Source organism: Ostrea edulis, chromosome 6 (assembly GCF_947568905.1).
Source record: "Ostrea edulis chromosome 6, xbOstEdul1.1, whole genome shotgun sequence".
Lineage (NCBI taxonomy): Eukaryota > Metazoa > Mollusca > Bivalvia > Ostreida > Ostreidae > Ostrea > Ostrea edulis.
In genome coordinates this window covers 37,649,983-37,674,508 of record NC_079169.1, presented here as the reverse complement: position 1 = coordinate 37,674,508, position 24,526 = coordinate 37,649,983, and the positions used below count along the sequence as shown (strand labels likewise).

At 39.6% G+C, this 24,526-nt stretch overlaps 1 protein-coding gene across 1 annotated transcript in view; it reads left to right on the top strand.

The window, feature by feature from the left end:
- The window catches only part of LOC125682970 (perlucin-like protein), a 17,182-nt gene extending 6,711 nt beyond the window's left edge, over nucleotides 1-10,471 (top strand). The window contains exons 2-5 of the mRNA XM_048923622.2: nucleotides 265-362; nucleotides 3,891-3,975; nucleotides 4,482-4,689; nucleotides 10,319-10,471. Coding sequence (XP_048779579.1) covers nucleotides 265-362; nucleotides 3,891-3,975; nucleotides 4,482-4,689; nucleotides 10,319-10,352 — 425 coding nt within the window. The 3' untranslated portion in view covers nucleotides 10,353-10,471. The remainder of the gene's footprint in view (nucleotides 1-264; nucleotides 363-3,890; nucleotides 3,976-4,481; nucleotides 4,690-10,318) is intronic.
- Nucleotides 10,472-24,526: the final 14,055 nt, after the last annotated feature.

Sequence of the window (24,526 nt, the reverse complement as noted above, 5' to 3'; positions counted from 1 at the left end):
TATATACCATGCGAACCCTGATACAAATAACAATAGAAACTACAACTAATATGGCGGATTAGCAGAGAAATATGGCGGACATATAGAATTATACTATATTTATTATTTCATGTCAGCTTTAAGAAACATTTCTAATATTTTGACCACTTTCTAATTTTTCGCGCCTTAATTCTCGTGCTCCTCCTGTCGTCTGTTTCAGTGGGAATGTGTGGCTCCCTGATTCACTACCGTATATGGTCTATGTTGTTTCGTTTCTTTTCTCAGTTTCCGCCGATGGTAAATGCGGTTCCGGATGGTTTCAGCACAGAAACTCCTGCTATTTTATCAGTGAGAGACAGAAGTTTACTTGGTTTGATGCTTGGGTCAGTATTCTCTCGTGGTCTTTCCCCCTTTGATATAAAGTATATTGATACTAGATACGAGATAGTAAGTATGGTGACTAATGGAGTTTTACGAAGAGACTTACTTTTACAATCGGTGGCTGACTTTTACAATTTAAAGGGATCAACTCCAACTACAGAAAATGGACCGAAATGAGTATACAGACTGCTTCAGTAAAAACACCAAAAACCGACAATTATGTTTATTACAAGAGTATTGTAAACTCTTTAGCAACTCCTATTCTTTCTACATTTGTTCGACACTTTCACAATGCACTACATGTACTCGTTTTAATATTTCATTGAGTTAAATTTATCGATATTCAAATGTACATGTAATTAATTAACTGCGAATGACGAGCTGAGAAATGCATGAAGGGACCCAGAAAATTGCTATAAAAAGAAAGTCTTTTTAAGCTTTACTGTATATCATAAGTGTTCCACAGCGCACTCATTGTAAGCAGACGACCTCAAGTTATCCTGACATTTCTAAATAATGTGTCATCAGCCCTGAAAGCTTAAATGTTCTCTATACCTCACATCTTAGGATTCTGGCTCCCCCAGGAACAAAGCAACCCCTACCCACCCACACACACATACCTTTGGACGGTAGCTCTATACCAGACCAAAACGTTGAGGAAGGGGGTTGGGGGTAGGCTTGTCGAGTGATATTTTTTTCATAGCTCCTCCCTCTCATTTTGAAAAAAAATGCTACGTCCTTGTTTCCCTCTCTTTCGTGTTGGATCTCTAGGTTTAAATATAGAGACAACCAATAAGTGATGTGTAATTGTATACATTTAAATCATAATACATAGTATCAACAATGTTTGTGATAATGACTCATAAATATTGGCCCCCATGAAAATCGATTACTCCCTAGTATATTGTATTCATCATCGATATAAACATTTGACATGTGCTTGGCCTTTAGAAGTGCCGTATCCCGTGGATGTCCGGGTTAGAATAGGTCCTCTGCAATACCCCTTGCTTGTCGTAAGAGGCGACTAAATAAGGCGATCCTTCGAATAAGACCGGAAAAACCGAGGTCCCGTGTCACAACAGGTGTGGCATGATATAAGATCCCTCCCTGTTCAAAGGCCGTAAGCGCCGAACTTAGGCGTACATTTTGCAGCCCTTCACCGGCAATAGTGACGTTTCCATATGATTTCTGAATTTTTCACTCATATTGAAAGGTCACCATCTGTAGGTGATGCACCACAAATGTAGACCCGGCCTATGTTTAGAGATTAACGCCGTAGAAGTGAGATTTCTTTATCGTGCCAACACATCTCCGTTTTTAAGGTCATACCTGAATGACTCGTGATTCTCACTTCTAAATGCCGAGCGTTTGGCGAAGGAGCAATCACTACCTATTTTAACGCCTTATGTTTGCCATATCAATCTCAGGCATGGCACGAGCGGAGCTTGAACTCACGACCTCCCGGTTACGAAGCGAACGCTCCACTACTGAGCTACCGCGACCCCATATGAGTGAAAAATTATCGAGTGGGATGTTAAACAATATACAACAACTGAATGCGGTAAAGTCTTTGAATTTTGCAAATACCCCTTTCAAATTTTTCAATTTGGAGCTGGCCCCTTTAAATTATAAAAGTCAGCCGTCGATTGTAAAAGTAAGCCTCTTCGTAAAACTCCAATGGTGAGTACACTGTAAATAACATTCACCGCATGGTACCATACCTTCGTGTAGAGCACATGCGCATTCATTTAGGCTAGTACATACGCATTCCTTTAGGCTGGTATATACACATTCCTTTAGGCTGGTATATACGCATTCATTTAGGCTGGTATATACGCATTCCTTTAGGCTGGTACATGCACATTCCTCTAGGCTGGTAAATACACATTCCTTCAGGCTGGTACATAAACATTTATTTAGGCTAGTACCGCACATTCCTTTAAGCTGTAAGTTGTACACGTGCCTTACTGTAGGCTGTACACGTGCCTTACTGTAGGCTGGTACACGTGCCTTACTGTAGACTGTACACGTGCTTTACTGTAGGCTGTACACTTGTATTACTGTAGGCTTGTACTCGTACCTTACTGTAGGCTCTTCACGTGCCTTTGCGTAGGCTGTACACATGCCTTATTGTAGGCTGGTACACTTACCTTACTGTAAGCCGGTACACTTATATTACTGTAGGCTGTAACAAGTGCCTTACTGTAGGCTGTACTCGTGCCTTATTGTAGGCTGTACATGTGCCTTACTGGAGGCTGTACATGTGCCTTACTGTAGGTTGTACACGTGCCTTACTGTAGGCTGTACATGTGCCTTACTGTAGGTTGTACACTTGCCTTACTGTAAGCTGGTACACTTAACTTCCTCTAGGCTGTACACGTGCCTTACTGTAGGCTGGTACACTTACCTTACTGTAGGCTGTACATGTGCCTTACTGTAGGCTGTACACATGCCTTACTGTAGGCTGGTACATTTAACTTCCTCTAGGCTGTACACGTGCCTTACTGTAGGCTGGTACACTTACCTTACTGTAGGCTGTACACGTGCCTTACTGTAGTCTGTACACGTTTCTTACTCTAGGTTGATACATGTACCTTATTGTAGGCTGGTACACGTGCCTTACTGTAGACTGTACAAGTGCCTTATTTTAGACTGTACACGTGCCTTACTGTAGACTGTACACGTGCCTTACTGTAGGCTGTACATGTACCTTACTGTAGGCTGGTACTTGTACCTTACTGTACGCTGGTACATGTGCCTTACTGTAGGCTGTACTCGTGCCTTACTATAGACTGTACACGTGCCGTACTGGGGGCTGTACACTTGGTGTACTGCAGGTTGGTACACATACCAAAGTGTAGGCTAGTACATGTGCCTTACTGTAGGCTGGTACTCGTGCCTTACTGTAGTCTGTACACGTGCGTTACTGTAGGCTGTACACGTGCCTTACTGTAGGCTGTACACATGCCTTACTGTAGACTGGTACACTTACCTTACTCTAGCCTGTACACGTGCCTTACTGTAGGCTGTACACGTTTCTTACTCTAGGTTGATACATGTACCTTATTGTAGGCTGTACACGTGCCTTACTGTAGACTGCACACGTGCTTTACTGTAGGCTGCACTCGTACCTTACTGTAGGCTGTAATCGTACCTTACTATAGGCTGTACTCGTACCTTACTGTAGGCTGGTACAAGTGCCTTACTGTAGGTTGTACACGTGCCTTACTGTAGACTGTATACGTCCGACACTGTAGGCTGTACACGTGCCTTACTGTAGGTTGTACACGTGCCTTACTGTAGGATTTTAATCCTCTTTGGAAACTATAGGAGGTACGCTGTATTGCATGGAATCCACAGAAATTGCAGTTTCCGGTATTTTTTCAGATGAATAATTATGCAGAATTTTCATTAATCTTTGAGTACACAGAGTATACATCTTATTTACACCGTATATATTACATCTAAATAACGAAAATCATATTTAATTCAACACAGGAGCTTTATCATCATACACTTGTATTTTATAGAATGCGTGCTGGATATTACAAGGCTACCCGGTTGAAATCTCATCCAGAAGAGAGCAGAGGTTTCTGGGCAAAAAAATGTCTGGTGGTAAATATATTCAACCTCTTTATGTACGAGTAAATCGCAAACTTTCGAAATACGCCTAAGTAGTATAAAAGTAAAAAATGCATTATCTGATGATAAAATCGCATTTCCTTTTGAGGGAATTGAGCTCACAAATTGACGGTGTTAGGGGAGAGACCCAATCTCTGATAGGGAATGTGCACAATAAATATGAATAGAAGTATCTTATGTGCCATCTTAAAGTTTGTAAGACGGACTAAGGAACGAACTAATTGACAAAGCCTTCAAGGGAAGATTAGTTGGCATCCCGCGTTGTTTTTTTTTTGTGGGTTTTTTTTGCAAAAGCAGGGGACAGTGAGATGATTGTCATTGATTACTGAGTCGCGAGTTGTTACAGAGCTATTTCAAATACATAAAACTTAACATTTTATACTCAAACTTTAACGAAAGTGAACCCAAATCATACTGAGTTTAAGATACATGTAGTGTTTGATAAATCACGAAAACATAATGAACACAATATGTTAAAGGTATTTACTATACTGGAGGACACGAAATTATGGGCAGATTGAGGTGGCACACAGGGTTGCGTTCCTTTGGTTACAGGCCATTGAAGTGGAGGGGCAGTGATAAGAAGAAATTTCGCAACCGGAAGTGCATTGCTGCTACGACAATCCGCGGGCAAATGACGCTTGTAAAAAGTAGATGCCATTCACTGGAGAAGATTATTTGTGAAAGGTATTATGACAAAGATTTTGGTTCAATGTCACTATTTTTATTATATATTCAAATTGGCAATGAGCTATTACAAGGAAAAGAAATAAAACACACTAAATACTCTGTTTCTTTCCAAACTTATACAACATATCAAATACTCAGTCAACAAAGACATTGTCATGAATATTTTGGAAAAAATAAACACAAATACATCAATAACATAACCCAATTGTATGGCAGTGCCACACCCAATTAAACCCGTCTCACCGGAACAAAGAGGTATTCTATTATGAATAATAAAGAAAATTGTATAAACTCATTGTCGAAAAAGAAAATGATTCGCAAGGACAGAACTCTATAAATAACTCAATCAATTACGGCGCGCAGTTCGAGATAAAATTCCGCAAAAAGATTTATGCGTCTTAGTATCTAGAAAATACAAGCTTGATATCAAGAAATTGCTCATCGAAAATCATTTGAGGACCACCAACGTTTTTGATTTAGAATTTCATACTCATATAAAGTTAGAAAATAATGTTGACATTTAAGGGCTAAGAACATGCGCTACGTTTATTAAGGTGAACAGATAACGAGGGTCAACCTCGCAATTTCATGCAAGCGAAATGAGATTTTACTATGTATACTCAGGGGTAATCTCAGTGAGATTCGTCGAGGCTGGATATTTGGACTGACGCCTCTTCCGAATCTCAGACCAGTGTCACACAAAGTGACTCGGGAAATTTTGCCTGAACTTTGGCCGCTTGTTGCGATTAAAATGAGTTAAACGGGATTCCTTGTCCGCTTCATCAAATAGTTTAGGAGGCCTTCAAATAGATTGGTTAAAAATTACAGTTTTCTTTTCATTGCTTTAAATTTATATGTTTAAATGTTTTGTATAAAGTAATTGTTATTCCGTAAGTTCTGTATCTCCAATCGTAGTACAAAATATCATGAAATAGACTATCGGAACTTTTCTGTGTTGAGAAGGTAAATATGAAATGGTAGTCATTTGCAACAGCTTCAAAAATAGCCAACTTGATCTACTGTGGGATTTACACTATGTAAAGGTAAGAAATACATGTTTCGTTGTGATAGGGCGTTAATAGGATGTTTAAGGCGAAAAGTTGAAGCAGACAAGACATTTATTTTAAACCATTGTAATCGCAACAAGCGGCTGAAGTTCAGGCAAAACCCGAATCACTTTATGTGACACTGGTCTGAGATTTGGAAGAAGCGTCAGTTCAAATATTCAGCCTCGACGAATATCGCTGATATTAACTCAGGGGGTCCTTCCTATTTGCGCACCACATTTAGCATTTTGCAGTCTTAACTACTCGGCCATTTCTGTAATTGACTACTAGTATTTGTCGCGCGTGGAAATGGCCGAGTAAATACAATGTTTGATCACATAGCTGGATTTTTACTTCCGGATAACATTCACCAATGAACCGACTTTGAAAACAAGTTTGTCTGCTATTTTGCTAAGAGATGTTAGCTAGGGGATCACTATAGCCTTAAGGGGTCAATCTTGCAGCCTTTACTGGCAACCATTTAGCTGAACGATATATATCTGTAACACCGACCAAACCCAACCTTACAGAAAGTTGACAAAAAATGGTTCCTGTGTTCGCATAAACGTACGATTTATCTAATAATCTACTAGATAAGATACATGTATGTAATAAAAGTCTCTATATAAAACACTGAAGGCAGAGAACTGTTGTCAGTGAACTGGAAGAGAAAATAAGGATAAGCGCTCCATTCTTCTCTGAAATCTCAAAATAGATTCAAAAACAGTGAAATGTTGTAAAAACTTGTTTCAAAAAGATGCTTTATTAAAAATATATAATCACGCTCACAAACATAAATTACATCTATACTACTACATATATTACAATATATACTGTTACATAGTCCCATGGGGGTCCGGGTAAGAATAGGTCTTCAGTATCCTCTGTTTGTCGTGAGAGGCAACTAAATGGGGCGGTCTTTCGGATGAGACCGCAAAACCCGAGGTCTCGTGTCACAGCAGTTGTAGCACGATAAAGATCCCTCCCTCCTCAAAGGTCATAAGCGCCGATCATAAACTTAAATTTTGCAGCCCTTCACAGGCAATGGTAATGCCTCCATATGAGTGAAAAATTCTCGACGGGACGTAAACAAGAATATCAGTAAAATTAATGGATGCTCCCCGAAATAAATCGGATGTTGCTAATAAGCGGAACGGAAAACGGAACAGAAGACGGAATTTAAGAATTAGATGATTAATGTAGATAAGATAACGCCTAAAAATCGGGGAAATGATTCATTTTGATGAAAATCAACAATTTGGGAATTGTTTATAAGCGATAAAACAACTTTATCTTAAAATATTGCATCATAAATTGATTAAGCGAATTAAGATAAATCTTTGTATAAGAATTTACAAAGCGTTTCACATGAATTTTGAAATTTCGGCATTGACAGAGGTGTTAGCGAGCAGTGACACCTATGGGTAGAAAATGAAAAGAACACACGTGGTTTATATGCTCCCCCCACTCTTTGGCTAAACGTCATTAACGCATATGTACATACAATTACACATAATACCGTGTATGTGTGTACTTACAACATTAACTTACTGTACATGTATTTACACATAATACCGTGTATGTGTGTACTTACAACAGGGAGTGTGACATGCAGAAAACAATGATAATTCATTATCTGGGGTGACAAAGCCGGGAAAAAGGATGGTACCAACAGGCACTTACTAATATTTTTTATTAAAACTTACTATGCAAAAATGTTAAGCAAGCACCTGTTGGTACATTCATCCACAGAATCCACCGTTTTAAAATCCTAATAATGCATTAGTATGAAATGGTGGATTCTGAGGATGACTTCCTGTTCTCTCTGTAATTTCTGCTTCCCTTATTCATAATAAACCTTCGATTTTACAAAATGCTGACTTCCTCATCACATTATTGCATAAAATATTTTCCGTTCTCTGTTACGTCTTCCGTTCCGCGTTTTAGCAATGTTCACCCAAATAAATCTAACCAATGAACTACTTCATATGACAAATGACTCGCACAATGATGAAATGAAGGTTTCTTTTTCATATCGAAGGTATGTGTTGAGTGACGTTGACCTTTACAAAATGACCTTGGGTGACATTTGTCTGAAAGTCATATCCCTATTACTTGTGTGGTATATGATCAATACCCGTTCAGAAATGGTTAATATAAGGCACTTTTTAGCCGAGTTTCGTGACTGCGCGTTAGTCACAACACGCCGTCACGCCAACAAGCAACGCACCTTCGCGCTCTCACGCCAACAAACAACGCACTTTCGCGCAGACAAGCAACGCGCCATCACGCCAACAAGCAACGCGCCCTCACGCCAACAAACAACGCGCCTTCGCGCAGACAAGCAACGCGCCATCACGCCAATAAGCAACACGGCGCGAAGGCGTATTGCTTGTTGGCGTGACGGCGCGAAGGTGTGTTGCTTGTTGGCGTGAGAGCGCGAAGGCGCGTTGCTTGATGTCGTGAGAGCGCGAAGGTGCATTGCTTGTCTGCGCGAAGGCGCGTTGCTTGGTGACGTGACGGCGTGTTGTGACTAACATGCAGTCACGCTTTTGCAAATGGCCCTATCCGGACACCATAATTCTTGAGCCAAATGCAAAATCTAACAGTCCTCCTTGGAAGGCGAAAGGATGAAAGGAGGGGATTGATGGATTTTATATTGTTTAACGTCCCTCTTGAGAATATTTCACTCATATGGAGACGTCAACATTACCGGTGAAGGGCTGCAAAATTTAGGCATAACCTTGGCGCTTATGCCATTCAGTAGGGAGATCTTTATCGTGCCACACCTGCTGTGACACGGGGCCTTGGTTTTTGCGGTCCCATCCGAAGGACCGTCCCATTTAGTCGCCTCTTACGACAAGCAAGGGGGTACTGAGGACCTATTCTAACCCGGAGTTTTTACAATCAATCCAGATAGAACACCGAATCTTAAAAAAGTTTAAATCAATTAACTCGAAATTTTGTTTAAAATATTTTCATCAATAATTTAAAAATTTGGTCTCCAACCCCCACTTTTTTCATTTCCATTTTAAATTTTAAACAGGACCTTGAACATTATGTGAAATTTTAGAAAATGACATTTATTTATTCCTTAAATGTCTTTTTAAACTCTCAAATTTGATATGAAGTTTTTCGTTTATCAAGTGCAAAAAGGTCATTATTTATTTCCATTACTTATATTAAAGGGACTGGTTCACATTTTTCGAAAGAATTGTTTATGCTAAAGATTAAAAAATATAGCTCATTTAATGCTGACATCAAAATTTGGACCGTCTGAATGCAAGGTTTTATCTTCGATTCCGAGTTATGTAAACCAAGACATGAGTCTTTTTATGTAAAGAAACAAACCAGTGAAACGTGAATTTTGTAATTTTTAAAAAGCATCTTGATTTTGTACAATCACAAATTTTAACTTTTAAATGACACATTCTACTATACTTGAGATGTGATATATATAAACTTGGATCAGTATCCATTTATTTTGAAAACCCCGTAAACAATAACACACCTCCATCTTTGTTGTAAAAACAAATAAGCTCTCTATAATGAACTTCTATCATGACGCAGTGGCGTACCTACACTGTAGCACTATAAGCACGTGCTTACAAATATTTTCATTAAATTTTTATTATATAATAAGAAAAATGTCGTCAGCTTCTGGGGGCAGCCCCCAGACCCCCTGCTTACAAATATTTCAAACCTAGCTACGCCACTGTGATGAATAACCTTTTCTTGTGAAACCTTCTAGACTGTAGATTTTGATCATTTAAAGTGAAAAACAAAATTTGGAGGAAAATCGTGAATCAGTCACTTTAAACTTTTTTTAATATCTATTGTTTGAAGACATGATTATGTATCTATTTTATGTAATGATTGATTTCTATTGCTTATATTATGTTGACACCAACAAACAAATCAAGTTTAATTGAATAAATTTTAAGTGCACAAAGGGCGTGTTTAGATCACTATAACTCAATAACAAGCATTGCGATTTTTTTCTTTTCAATTTCCCAATTCTCCTTCAACATAAAAATTAAAAATACACTTCCCAAAAAATTGACATTACTCCAAATGTCAGGTGCGAACCTCTTTAATACTAAAAATTTTTGGTAAAAGTTTCATGATGAAAAAATCCCGTGGGGATCCGGATTAGAATAGGTCCTTAGTACCTCCTTGCTTGTCATAAGAGGCGACTAAATGGGGCGGTCCTTCGGATGAGAGCGCAAAAACCGAGGTCCCATGTCACAGCAGGTGTGGCACGATAGAGATCTCTCCCTGCTCAATGGCCATATGCGCCGAGCATAGGCCTACATTTTGCAGCCCTTCACCGGCAGTGGTAATGTCTCCATATGAGTGAAATATTCTCGATATTGATTAAACAATATTCAATCAATCAATCAGTCATGATGAAATATACTCAGGAATCACAAGTTGTGGACGATAGATAAAATCCGACTTCTACTTTATAAGATACAAGTTTAAGCATTGTAGGATAAGCCATATTGGTAAATGTTTGATACATGTATCATATAGAATGATCTTTCATGGGTTTTTTTTCATTCTTTTCTTTTTTTCAGACCGGTCAGTCTCTTTAAATGGAATACCCCATAGTGTCTGAAATTATAGTAAAGGATAATTAAAGTTTGATTAAAAATCAGATAGTCGTTTGTTTTGTTGTATCCGCATTAGTTGCAAATGTGAAGCTCTCTCCAAAGTATTGGGACAGACCACCAGAGAGCTATAGATCAACCCCTTATCATTTAATTTTATATGTTTCACGCTTTTTCATTGGTTGGAAAATTACTGGAATATCGTATGCAACGAAAAAAAATTTGACGCAACTACTTTCTATTGGAATGTTGGTGATTCCTCTGGATGCTTCGTATTTTTAGATATATTTATAGATAGGGAATTCTCCAAAGAAAACATTAACAATTTTATCGATCTATATGAATTTATTCAATAAAAACAAACAAATATCAAATATAAATAATAATTAATTAGGCAAAATGAAATATGCATGGGTATTTGAGGACCCCCCCCCCCTAAAAAAAATAATAACACACCTCTTGCATCTGCAATTCCGGGCCAAGAGTCAAATGTATTCAACCGGAGATGACAATAGTCCAGTTTGCACCTTGCGACAACTTCCTTCATGTCACGAACCCAAATGCCAGATACACCGCAAACTGCCTCAGAGATACTACAATATCGTAGCCCTTACCGACTATGGTTTCGAACTCCGGCGTAATATGTTTATGAGTGTGCACCGAAACGGGGCTTCCGTACGATGTTACAACAGGTGGATTTTTCTTACGAGTCCTTACGGACCTCCGACTCGTAGTCAATCGCAAGCATTCGTAAATCACTCGTCGGTATCCGTTAACAACTCGTCGCAACTCGCAACACACTCGTAAGGATCCGTGAAAGTAGGGGCAAATTTTTTGACATGTCAAAACAATTTTCACGATTGTCCACGGATTTCATTTCCTGTAAATAACTTGTAACAATCCGTAAGTATCGTAGACTGATCGCATGATCATGTAAACTGCTCGTAACAATCCGTAAAACACTCGTAAAAAGTTGGGTTTTTTTTTTTACGAATCTTTGCAGTTAGTTTACGATATGTTACGGATAGTTTACGAGTTGTTTACGGATGATTAATAATGCCTAAGTGATATTTACGATTTCATTCACGTCGGGTTACAATCGCTTTACGGATTGTTCAGAGTCATTACGAGCGCTTTACGTATAGACACGATTACTTTACGAATACATTAATACCACCTTCACACTCACGGATTTTTCTTACGAGTCCTTATGGATCTCCGACTCGTAGTCAATCGCAAGCATTCGTAAATCACTCGTCGGTTTCCGTGTCTAAATCGTAACAATCCGTGTACTTTTAAGGATTTGTGGAATACTTAAGGATCCGTAAGAAAAATCCGTGAATGTGAAGGTACCATTAGGGATTCACTGATAAAATTCGAAAAGCCCTCTGTAACACTCACTTGTCCACATGGAAGCCGTGACAACCCTCAAGAGAACCCTACCTGGCATCCCACATCGTGTTCATGCACATGTCCCACGTTTGCCGTTAGTACCGACATTGAACCTTGCACTTAATTCCAGTTCCACTCAACAAAATTCCAGCAATTTTCTCTCAACAGAACTTATCTCTAAGTCATCCTTTTAAAATTGCATTCTTCAGTCCACAAGACAATAAACAACACTTCGTGGAAGCCGCCATTAACATATTTAGTTGAAGTTTTTCAAGTTGTGTATTCACGCCCATCTCGAAATGACATAGAATAGACAAGAATAAATCGTTAATTCAACTCAAATCATATCATGTTTTATTGTAAGGTGAAGATAACGAACAGTGATCAATCTCATAACTCCTATAAGCAATACAAATAGATAGTTGAGCAAACACGGACCCCTGGACACACCAGAGGTGGGGTATTAAATGATAAGGAATAAATTCATTATTTTTTCACTACGCGCAATGATGCAGTTTTCATTCTTTTTTTCGTGGTATACCTCCATCCAACGAAAAAACAATAAATTCATTCTTTAAATAACAAGATGTGTTTGTGAAACACAAATGCCCCCGATAATGGCCAATTCCAAAGATGGCCAAGGTCACAAGGACAAATATCTTGGCACCAGTAGAAAGATCTTGTCACAAGAAATGTTCATGTACAATATGAAAGCTCTAATATTTACCATTTAGAAGTTATGACCAATGTAAAAAAAAAAAAAAAATTAAAAGTAGGTCAAATGTCAAGGTCAAGAGGTTTAGTACCAACGGAAAGGTCTTGTCACAAGGAACACTCACATGTAATATCAAAGCTCTACCACTTACTGTTCAAAAGTTATTAACAAGGTTAAAGTTTTCAAAAGATAGGTCAAACTCCAAGGTCAAGGGTAAAAAATGTTGGTACCCATAAAAAGGTCTTGTCACAAGGAATACTCAGGTGAAATATCAAAGCTCTACCACTTACTGTTCAAAAGTTATTAGCAAGGTTAAAGTTTTCAAAAAGTAGGACAAACTCCAAGGTCAAGGTCACATAGTAAAAAATGTTGGTACCCACGGAAAGGTCTTGTCACAAGGAATACTCATGTGAAATATCAAAGCTCTATCACTTACTGTTCAAAAGTTATTAGCAAGGTTAAAGTTTCAGACGGAATGACAGACAGGACAAAAACAATATGCGCCCAATCTTCGATCTCGGGGGCATAAAAACCTGCAATTTACGACGCAGAAAAAATGCGCATGGTCGCTTCACTCTTGCATCGTCGTCTCAAACTTTTATATCAAAAAGTTCCTAACATATTTTCCCACGATACTTGTGTCCAAATATTCATTAATTACCTCATGCGACCCGAAAATTCAGTTTCAAATGATTTCGTTAGTTGACGTAGACATGTCAGGTAGCCATTCAAAATCGATCCCGCTTCATTTTCATACCCATGCTCATTTTAAAAAACCCAATGCCTATCTGAACTAAAATTCCACATGTATTTTAATGAAATATTTTGGATGAAATCATCCCTTTCTTCACCACCTATTTCGTAATCTGACTGACCGAAGGGGCACCACTATAGATTTTACAACCAGCTTCCTCCACTCCACACGGTTTTCAGTTTCCGACAGTATGGTGTTCCAGTCAAAACCAGTTCACTCTTTGATGTTGTCTTCCCAGCGTTTGCTCATTCTGCCTTTTTGTCTCACGCCTTGTACCGTTCTCTGCAAGATATTCTTGGCCAATCCAGATGATCGTGTGACGTGCCCATACCATTTCCGTCTCTTCACTGAAGTCAGGTCTTCTTAAGGCCCGATGACGTTTCTTATTCCGGTTTTCACTATCTCATTGGTTAACCGGTATATATGAGATACAACGGAGTTTGCAGAAACATATCTCCACTGCCTGCATCATTCTTTCAATGTCTGCAGTTATTATACCCCCGAACGAAGTTCTGGGGGTATATAGGAATCACTCTGTCTGTCTGTCCGTCCGTCTGTCTGTCTGTGCAGATTCGTGTCCGGGCCATAACTTCTTTGTTCTTTGACTTAGGCATACCATATTTGGCACACAGGTAGATCACCATGAGACAATGTGTCGAGTTCCTTCATGACCTCTATATGACCTTGACTCTTGACCTCAAGGTCAAAATTAAAGGTGTTTTTTTTTTTACAATGGATTCGTGTCCGGGCCATAACTTCTTTGTTCTTTGACATAGGCATACCATATTTGACACATGAGTGTATCACCATGAGACGATGTGTCATGTACCTTCATGACCTCCATATGACCTTGACCTCAAGGTCAAAATTAAAGGTTTTTACAATGGATTCGTGTCAGGGCCATGACTTCTTTATTCTTTGACATAGGCATATCGTATTTGACACATGAGTGTATCACCATGAGACGATATGTCGAGTACCTTCATGACCTCTATATGACCTTGAACTTTGACCTCAAGGTCAAAATTGATTACAGGGTTTTGACATAGTCATACCATAAGACATGGATGCATCACCATGAGACTATGTGTCATGTACATTCATGACCTCTTTATGACCTTGACCTTTGATCTCAAGGTCAAAAGTATAGGTTTATGCCATGGATTTGTGTTCGGACTATATCTTCCATTTTCTTCTACAAAGGCATATCATATTTTTACACTTAGGAAAGAGGTAATTTATACCTATTAACAACACCCTTTGGGAGATTGGGGTAAGCTGGGGGTATTCTTAGTGAGCATTGCTCACATTACATCTTGTTGTCCATGTTTCACAAACATATTATAATACTGACATGATCAGGGAACGCATCAGTCTGATCTTTGAGATGATGGCGATGTTCTTGTCCCAAATAACGTTTAGTTTGGTCACTGTATGTATGGTTTGGGCTATCCCGGAGAGCAGTTCAGACTTGGATCCCTCATCCGATACTATAGTTCCCAGATATTTAAAGCTACGAATGGTCTCCAGGTTGTTGTCTATAGTATTATCAGTGATGATGCCATTGGTGTTGTTTGTCATTTCAAACATTTCGGTTGAGCATCACTGAAGAGACATTATTTGTCGAAATGCGCATCTGGTGCATCAAAATTGGTACCGTATAAGTTTTACATTATGACCCCTGGGTCGAGGCCTCTGCTGGTGGACTGTTAGTCCCCGAGGGTCTCTACAGCCTAGTAGCTAAGTACTTCGTTACTAGCTTGAAAATACGGATGTATATTTAATTGCTGTTATAAAATTTAGAAATTCATTTCAAAATTAAGGATTATCTCCCTCATGCATAGCTCTTATCCTTGGACGAATTTGGCTCCACTTGTTTGGCACGCTGTTTTTGGCTATATTTAGATCTAAAACTTCATAGTTATTTCGGATTTCAAACATTTCGGTTGAGCATCACTGAAGAGACATTATTTGTCGAAATGCGCATCTAGTGCATCAAAATTGGTACCGTATAAGTTTTACATTAACTGGGTCTTCTCTGCACATCATATGCCATGGATACGTCGTCAAGTTGATTAACCAAGTTGATCACCTTTTGTTCGACACAAGTTGGAAGTTGAAGAGAGTGGCGGAGAGCAGACATCCTTGGCGTACCCCGATTGTGGTTCGGAACCATTGCCCTATGTTGTTGTCATAGTAGACAGCGCTGTTGTCTTGTCGTAGATGCATTCATTGTGTCGGATCAGGTGACATTGGTGTTATACAGCCTCATGGATGCCCCCAAGGCTGAGTTCCAAACTCTGTCGAATGCCTTCTTGAAGTCCTAGAAGACGTGGTAGTTTTTCTTGGTGTTAAAGGTACTTCCCAAATAGTATTCTTAAGTTGAAAATATGCTTAGTTATGTTTCTTCCTGCTCTAAATCCTGCTTGTTATTCTTTGATGATCTCCTCAGCTTGTGCCTTCAGTCTAATCAGGAGGATGCTTAGCATGACCGTACTTGGATGATGGTATGGTAGTTTTGGCTAAGTTGTATATTGCATTTCGTCGGAAGAGTAATGATCAGGGACTGAGTCCAAGGTGGTGGTCACTGTCCTGTCCGCCAGATCGTATTACAGATGACGAGTAACATATCTTCACTTTTCATCTATAATGGCTTCTCCTGTCTGGACCAGCTTCAATCGAATATTGTCCACTCCTACCGACTTGCCTTTCATCGGTGATGCTACTGCAACCTCAACTTCTTTCCGCGGGAAGAGGAAGGGCCGCCGTGGCCGAGTGGTTAGAGCATCGCGCTCAAAGTCACACGGCCTCTCACCTCTGTCGGCGCGGGTTTGAATCCCGCTCGCGCCGGTAAGTGAAAAAGTTTCCCAGTTTACTTTCGGAAGGTCGGTGGTCTCTTCCCAGGTACATTTTATCTGGGTTCTCTCTTCCACCAATAAAAACTGGGCGCCACCAGATAACTGAAAAATTGTTGAGTGTGGCGTAAAACATCAACCAATCAATCAATCCGCGGGAAGGGTAGCTATCGTTGTTCGTTGATGGAGAGACGTCCAGCAACTTGGGGTCTCCTGTTGTTAGTATATAGAATTCGGAAGAGTACTATGTCCACCTCTTTAGAATATCTTGTTCTTCTGTGAGACATTTCATTTCTTTGTCTTGGATGGTAGTGAAAGGTGAAGATAACGAACAGCGATCAATCTCATAACTCCTATAAGCAATACAAAATAGAGAGTTGGGAAAACACGAACCTGTGGATATACCAGAGGTGAAATCAGGTGTCTAGGAGGAGTAAGCATCCCATGTCGACCGGTTACACCCGCCGCGAGCCCTATATCTTGATTAGGTAAACGGAGGTATCCGTAGTCAAAATCAGTGTGCCAAGAATGACCTAATCAGGGTTCGAAATTAACTCATGTCCGTAAGTCCGAGACTAGTAAAAAACGTGTCGGACTAGTGAACTCTCTAGAGCACTAGTCCGTACGGACTAGTGAAAATCCGGAAATCAATCTTGAATATGGTAAAGATTTTTAGCAAGATTTGTCCGAGTCTCTTAGGTGTTTGAACTTATGGTCAATTAATTACTTGCATGGTTAAGTGTTTGCGTGACTATGACATCCTGAGCTTCCAAACACATGGAGTGCATTCGGGACCACCGTTCTTCGAACGTGCACAAATTGTCAAATACCTGCCGATTCCGAACGCCGAGTACACATCACGAGAACGTATTCTAGGTGCAAGAATTGCAAGTAGTGTGGTCTGAGAACATGCATGTTTTTGCGCATATGTTCTCGTCATTGGCGACTCTAACACAGTAGTTCATAACACTATAGCTCATGACTTGGTCAATCGGGTGAATTTTATTGATAAAATTTCAAACTCCTGTGGCTCTAAGATTTGAGCACCAAAACAACAGGAATGTCGATCTTGAGCGCACTTATGGATGTTTATAATAGGATTAACTCAGAGGTTAATATTGTATGCTTCTGAAGATCTTGAATGCGAAATAAAATATGGTGGTCTCTTTCTTCTGTAGGTGTCAGAAATTAAATTGATTGCAACTGTGATGTGTTTGGTTTCATTAAATACTGTTGAATAAAATTAAGATCATTTAATATGATGTACTAGACGGACTAGTGAAAGGCTTTGCGGACTAGTGAACATCAACAGTGACAAGTCCGTACGGACTAGTGCTTGAAAAAGTTAATTTCGAACCCTGCCTAACAATCGGCATGAAACATGCCAAACAGCATTTGACCCAATGATAGGTTGTATTGGTAAACTAGATCGTTATAACGACCATAGGATTTGCGAAATGCTGATTTTGAACGAAACTGTTGGAACCCCAGATGATCCAGACATTTTACAACACCTGTCTCAGGCGCATCTTCAACATCCGATGGCCTGAAAAGATAACAAATGAAGAACTATGGATGAGAGCAGGGCAGGAACCATTAGACATGCAAATCGGACGGAGGAAGTGGGGCTGGATTGGACACACCCTAAGGAAGCCACCTTCCAGCACCACACGCTAGGCCCTGACCTGGAACCCGCAGGGCAAGAGAAAGAGGGGACGTCCAAGAAACACCTGGAGGCGTGACTCGGAGGCAGAATTAAAGGTGCAGGACATGCCCTGGCACGACGCAGCAAAAGTAGCCCAGAATAGAGTTCGTTGGATTGATTGAATATTGTTTAACGTCCCTCTCGAGAATATTTCACTCATATGGAGACGTCACCACTGCCGGTGAAGGGCTGCAAAATTTAGGCCTATGCTCGGCGCTTATGGCCTTTGAGCAGAGAGAGATCTTTATCGTGCCACACCTGCTGTGACACGGGACCTCGGTTTTTCCGGTCTCATCCGAAGGACCGCCCCCATTTAGTCGCCTCTTACGACAAACAATGTGTACTGAGGACCTATTTTAACCCGGATCCCCACGGGATTAGAGAGGACTGTTATTGATGGCCTATGTTCCTCACGGAACAATAGGCCTAAGTAAGTTGGAACCCCTGCACCATCAACTTGTTTGTCAGTAACCTGCTTCGATTTAAAAACTGACCATACGGAGATCAAGCTCTTGCGTATCGAATCAGTTCAGAGATGTAAACACGATATGCAGGTGATAATGGAATATTGCTACATAAACATGGGAAGTTGACGATGAAATCATCCCGTTTGTCATCAAGTTGAGTTGTTAGTTTGCTGTTAATATCTACTTTCAATAAAATATATAAGTATGAAGCAGAAGTGGACGACTATGGTGTTTTTTATTTCGAGTTCACTGGGATATATTGAATCGATATATGGATGAAAATTATTATTGTTAATAATCAAGCATTCTGAGAGTATTGCATGGCAATACGTAGTCCCCTACTGGTTGCAAAAATTACTGTACCACAACAATATTCAAAGTTCATTATGTAGGTTATGGTAAAAGGGAAAATTGGGGAACCAGGACAGGAAATCAACTACTATTCGACTAGACCAGGGAAAGAAAGAGAAATTTATAATTAGGTTTAATTGGGTCTTTAACCAAGTCAATAAACTGTGACATGTAGGTGATCATGAATAAATTAGCTATATTGTTGTATTACTATGCTAGAAGTTTTAATGAGTGTAGTACTCTTTTCTACTGAGATAAGAAACTTGGATATGTAAACTAACAATTCATGCTATTTTTCTAAGTTCAAGGGCCATAACTTAATGAAAATCAACGGACCGAGAAAAAGTTCGAACTTGATCTGTAACTTGTTATGGCAAAGTATGGTACTAAATTGCAAGCACAACCAAAAAAGTCCGGAAAACTGATAATTCATGCTATTTTTCTAAGTCCAAGGGCCATAACTTAATGAAAAATTAACGGACCACGACGAAATTCGAACTTGATCTGTAACTTGTTATGACAAAGCAATGTACCAAATATCAAATAAATGTCTGCTAGCACAACCAAAAAGAAGTCTGGAAAACTGATAATTTATGCTATTTTTCTAAGTCCAAGGGCCATAACTTAATGAAAAATCAACGGACCGATACGAAACTCGATCTTAATCTGCAACTTATTATGGCAAAGCAATGTACCAAATATCAAATGAATATCTGCAAGCACGTAAAAAAAAAAAAAAAAAAAAAAAAAAAAACACACAAAAAAACCCCAACAAACTCGGAAAACTAATAATTCATGCTATTTTTCTAAGTTCAAGGGCCATAACTTAGTGAAAAATCAATGGACTGAGACGAAACTCGAACTTGATCTGTAACCTGTTATGGCAAAGCAATGCACCAAATGTCAAATGAATATCTGCAAGCACAACCAAAAAAAGTCTGGAAAACTGATAATTCACACTATTTTTCTAATTAAGTCCAAGGGCCATAACGAAGTAAAAAAATCAAAGGACCGGAACCAAATTACAACTTGATCAGTAACTTGTTATGGCAAAGCAATGTACCAAATATAAAATAAATATCTGCAAGAACATAGAAAAAAAGTGCGGAAAATTGGACTGACGGACGGAGAGAGGACTAAAAAGCCTGGAAAACTGTCTGACCTTTTTTAAGTCCAAAAGTAAGTCAAGGACGGACCAATCCAGCTGAAATGCAAATTGAACTTGTATCCCTCTGAGAGGAAGTCTTTGACAAAATATCAGGGCAATATCTGTATCCGTAATGAAGAAAAAAATCCCGGAAAACTGTTTGACCTATTTCTTTTCAAAAAGTAGGTCAAGGATTGACCAATCCCGCTGAAATGCAAACTGAACTTGTATTCCTCCAAGAGGGAGCTTCTGACTGAAAAAAAAGTCCGGAAAACTGTCTGACCTATTTTTAGTCCAAAAATAGGTCAAAGATGGACCAATCCAGATGAAATGCAAAATGATTTTGTATTCCTCTGAGAGGAAGCCTTTGACTAAATATCAGAGCAATATCTGTATCCGTAATGAAAAAAAGCTCGGAAAACTGTTTGACATATTTTTTTCCAAAAAGTAGGTCATGGATGGACCAATCCAGCTGAAATGCAAACTGAACTTGTATTCCTCTGAGAGGAAGCCTATGACTAATTATCAAGGCAATATCTGTATCCGTAATGAAAAAAGTCTGGAATGCGGTTTGACCTATTTTTAGCTTAAAAGTAGGTCATGGATGAACCAATCCAGCTGAAATGCAAACTGAACTTGTATTCCTCCAAGAGGAAGCCTCCGAATAAATTTCAGGGCAATATCTGTATCCATAGTGAAAAAAAGCCCAGAAAACTATATCACCTACTTTTAGTCTTATTGTAGGTCACGGACGGACGGACCAATCCAGCTGAAATGCAAACTGAACTTGTATTTCTTTGAAAGGAAGCTTATATGTAAATTTCAAGGCAATATCTCTATCTGTAACGAAAAAAAGTCCGGAAAACTGTTTGACCTACTTATAGCCCTAAAGTAGGTCAACGATGGACCAATCCAACTGAAATGCAAACTCACTCTTACAATTCTTGATGGAGATATTGTGACCAATTTCAAAGTTGTACATGCATTCGTTACGGAAAAAAGTCCGGAAAACATGACCCGGGACAGCGCCATAACATAATACGTTCCGTCTAATGACGGGAGTTTAAAAAAAAACTATCAGCAAGGTTTACGCTGCTGTCGAAAACTAATGCCTTTTTAAATATCGCGTAAGAGGAATTGTCTGTACAGCTGATATCAATATGTATTTTGAGGGGAAAGACCTGATTATCGGTGCCAATTGTATTGTTTCGTAAAATTTGATTCGTATTACAAAATTTCCATTTTACAGCAAGTATTACCACACACATTTTCTATCAAAATTGTGAACCACGAGTCAGCCCTTCGTTAACATCATTGGCCTTGTGACAGTACAGATGAAGTATAAATGGAATACAGGTGTAGTATCAAAAAATTCCTATACAATTCATTTTATTCGAAAATAATACTTGACCCATTTGGTTTAGTCTGAAAAACAAATACTGACGCCCAGCACAATATTGTATTGTGATGTAATCTCCATACTGTGTAGATTTCACACGTTATTATGGTTGCCAATTTACTTGAAACGTAACACCGCAAAAATGGATACAGATTCCGATTAACAGGAATCACATACATGTCTCGTTTCATTGAAAATTTAATGACCAATATACCCTACTTTTTCTATGCATTAATTAACGTACGAGAAGGTTGTTTACAATGTGAAAATTGCTTTATGAATGTTTGAAAAAATTATTTTTCTTCATTTTTGATTGCAATAAGAAATGATTATTCATGTATAGATGTTCTTTACGAGTCACAATATTTTTGTTCTGTTTTGGAGAGGGTTCGACTTGTATAGGCAACTTCTCGCTCTTCGCCCTCAATCATCTTGTACTGCTCCAATACCACTGTCGCTTGCTTCGGTGTCCAATACAAATGATTTCCCAAAGTCGGGATATGGTAGAATTGGTGAATTTATGAGGTGGTGTTTCAATGAATCGAAAGCCTCCTGACATTCCTTTGTCCATACGTACTTCGTGTTTTTGTGAGTCAATTTGTGCAACAGGTTGGATACTGTGGCAAATGCCTTAATAAATCGACGATAGTAACTGCAACGACCCAAGAATGATCGAAGCTCTTTCACTGAAGTAGGTTCAGTCCAAGTCTTGATGGCCTCAATTTTCTTCGGATCTGTTGATACACCTTGTTCCGAGATAATAAATCTCTAGTACTCAACTTCCTTGGCAAATAAATGTTTAGCTTTCATCTTCAAACTGACAGATGATAACCTTATAAACACATTTTCAAGATTCACCATCATTTCATCAAATGATTTCCCGAGTACGATTATGTCATCGAGGTATACCAAGCAGTTGTCCATTGAAGGCCGCTTAGTACAGTATCCACGAGTCGTTCGAATGTTGCTGGTGCATTACATAACCCGAATGGCATTACCTTTAGCTGGAAAAGGCCATGTTTAATAATAAATACTGTCTTTGCTCGGTCCTCTGCCTCCATTTCCACCTGACAGTAGGTCTAGAGTAGAAAACCAGCTTGCTCCGGTCAGATGGTCTAACGTCTCATCTATTCGAGGAAGCGGGTATGCGTCTTTGACTGTGGCCTCGTTTAGTTTCCTATAATCGACGCAAAAACTTGTAGTACCATCCTTTTTGCGAACTAGAACAACTGGTGATGCTTAAGGACCTGATGACTTTTCTATAACCCTACTTTGCAACATTTCATCTATCTGTTCATTCATGGTGTCCTCAAGATGTACAGAAGTCCCTCTGAGTTGTTGTTTGATCGCAGCTCTCGATTCGGCATCGATTTTATTCTTCACCAAGCTGGTGCACTCCAGGTCTTTATCATCAGAAGCAAATAGGGATGAATGCTGTGCAAGTAACTTTCTCACACATTGCTTCTGTTCTCGAATAAGACCTGAGCTTGAGCGCTCTAAAAAGGTTCTGTAAGTGAAATGGAAGTTCCCCTGTGATGTTCGGCTTTATGGTGTCTGGTGCACGTGTCTCCTCAATGACATAATTAATTAAAGTCATGTTGGCCACAACTGTTCCGGACCTTACAACCTTTACCTCGTTTGAAATGTTCATAATGCGAACAGGGACCTTGTCTGTATTTTGTATCAGCACTTTACCAACAAGTCCTCTTTCAGATGCAAGGAACTCACGCTCTGGCTCAGTCAAACTCACTCCTTCTGGTAGGCTAGCATCATTTGGTTTGACCACATTGCAGTAAGTGATAACTTCACTTCTCGATGGTATATTTATATTTTCAGCAACTGCAATCCTGTAGCATCCATAATGCCCACTTTTTAAGAGCAGGAGTGTTTCCTCCTCAATGGTCATCTTCCGCTCTGACCGTGCAGTTATTTCTTCTCATGAAGTCCAGTCCTAGAACTCCATCCATACTGATGTCAGCAACAGCAGCCTTGATGTTGTATGACCTATTACCTACCCTGAGTTTTGCGTTCTACCAAATACAACTAATGTTTCACCATTTGCATCCGTGATTGGCTTTTGAATGGGATCTAGGGAGTGTTTTCCCGAAAGGCTATAATAAATCCTCTTAGATAAGATGGTCAAAGAAGCCCCTGTATCAACGAGCAATGTGGCACCTACTTTCTCCACAAGGGCCTCAAGAAAGAGACCAGTACTCCCGAGATAATCATTTACACCGTAGTTTCCCCGTGTTTGCACATTTGCAGACGAGCCTTTATTTCTTGGACTCGTCCTTTACTCAAAGCAATTTTGGACTTTTCACATTCCCTTTTTATATGACCCTTACCACCACAATTATGGTAAGTGAAGTTTTCCTCCAGTTCTGACGATCAGTTTTATCTTTGTTGTGATAGGTATTCCTAACCTGAAATAACTTCATCTTTTCCTCCATTTTCTTCATGGACTGACGACGTAACTTATCCAAAATGGAATGAATGGCGTCGGTTTCTTTAGGTGGTGCATTATTAGCGGTATCTACGTTTTGCATGTATCCTTTAGACTCTCGCAACTTTCCATCTGCCTTGAAATATGCCTCAAGTTCAACAACATGTCTAACGGCATCATTGAGATTAACAGGCCTTGCCTGCTTAATACGAAGACGCATTTCTGAGCTGACAAGAGCATCAATAAATTGATCTTTTGCCAGTGTTTCTCGCACGTCAGCAGGGACAGTAGGGTAAGCGAGATTTGTGAGTCGTCTAATTTGCTGTCTGAGTTCTGGCAATGACTCAGATGCTTTCTGTTGTCTCTCCCTCAGTTGCATTCTATAAAGCTCCATTTGATTTGGAGGAGCAAAGCGGTCATTGAGAGCGCGTGTGAGCTCACTGTAATTGAGCTGCTCATTTTCGGATTCCTTGCACCAGCCCTCGTAAGGACACAGAAAGATAGAGATCTCTCTTCTCCTCATTCCACTGTCCAAGCTTAGCACACGCCTAAAAATGATATTTGAAATCAATCCATGGTGTAGTACATCATAAGCAGCCGGTTTCACACCCATACGCCTAGACCCCTCATATTTTATTCGCGATCTTGTTGGTTCGTTATTTTGAGCCCGAGCTGCTCATTTTTACTTGCACATATTTTATTTTTACCCTGACACCTCGCCTCATCAGGCCTGCTAAACCACGTTAGGGGGTTATGTTTACACGGTATTACTGAGCCAGTGACCTCCACGACATAGATTACCGACCAAGGCGGACTAAGTTCCCTCAGGGACTCAACGACTACGTGTGCAAGACCCGGACGAGTTACCTAGATGGAGGACATCGGCTGTGGTTGGCATGAAGAGGGATGGGTTCCGCCATGCGACATTACCCAAGGCACACCAAATA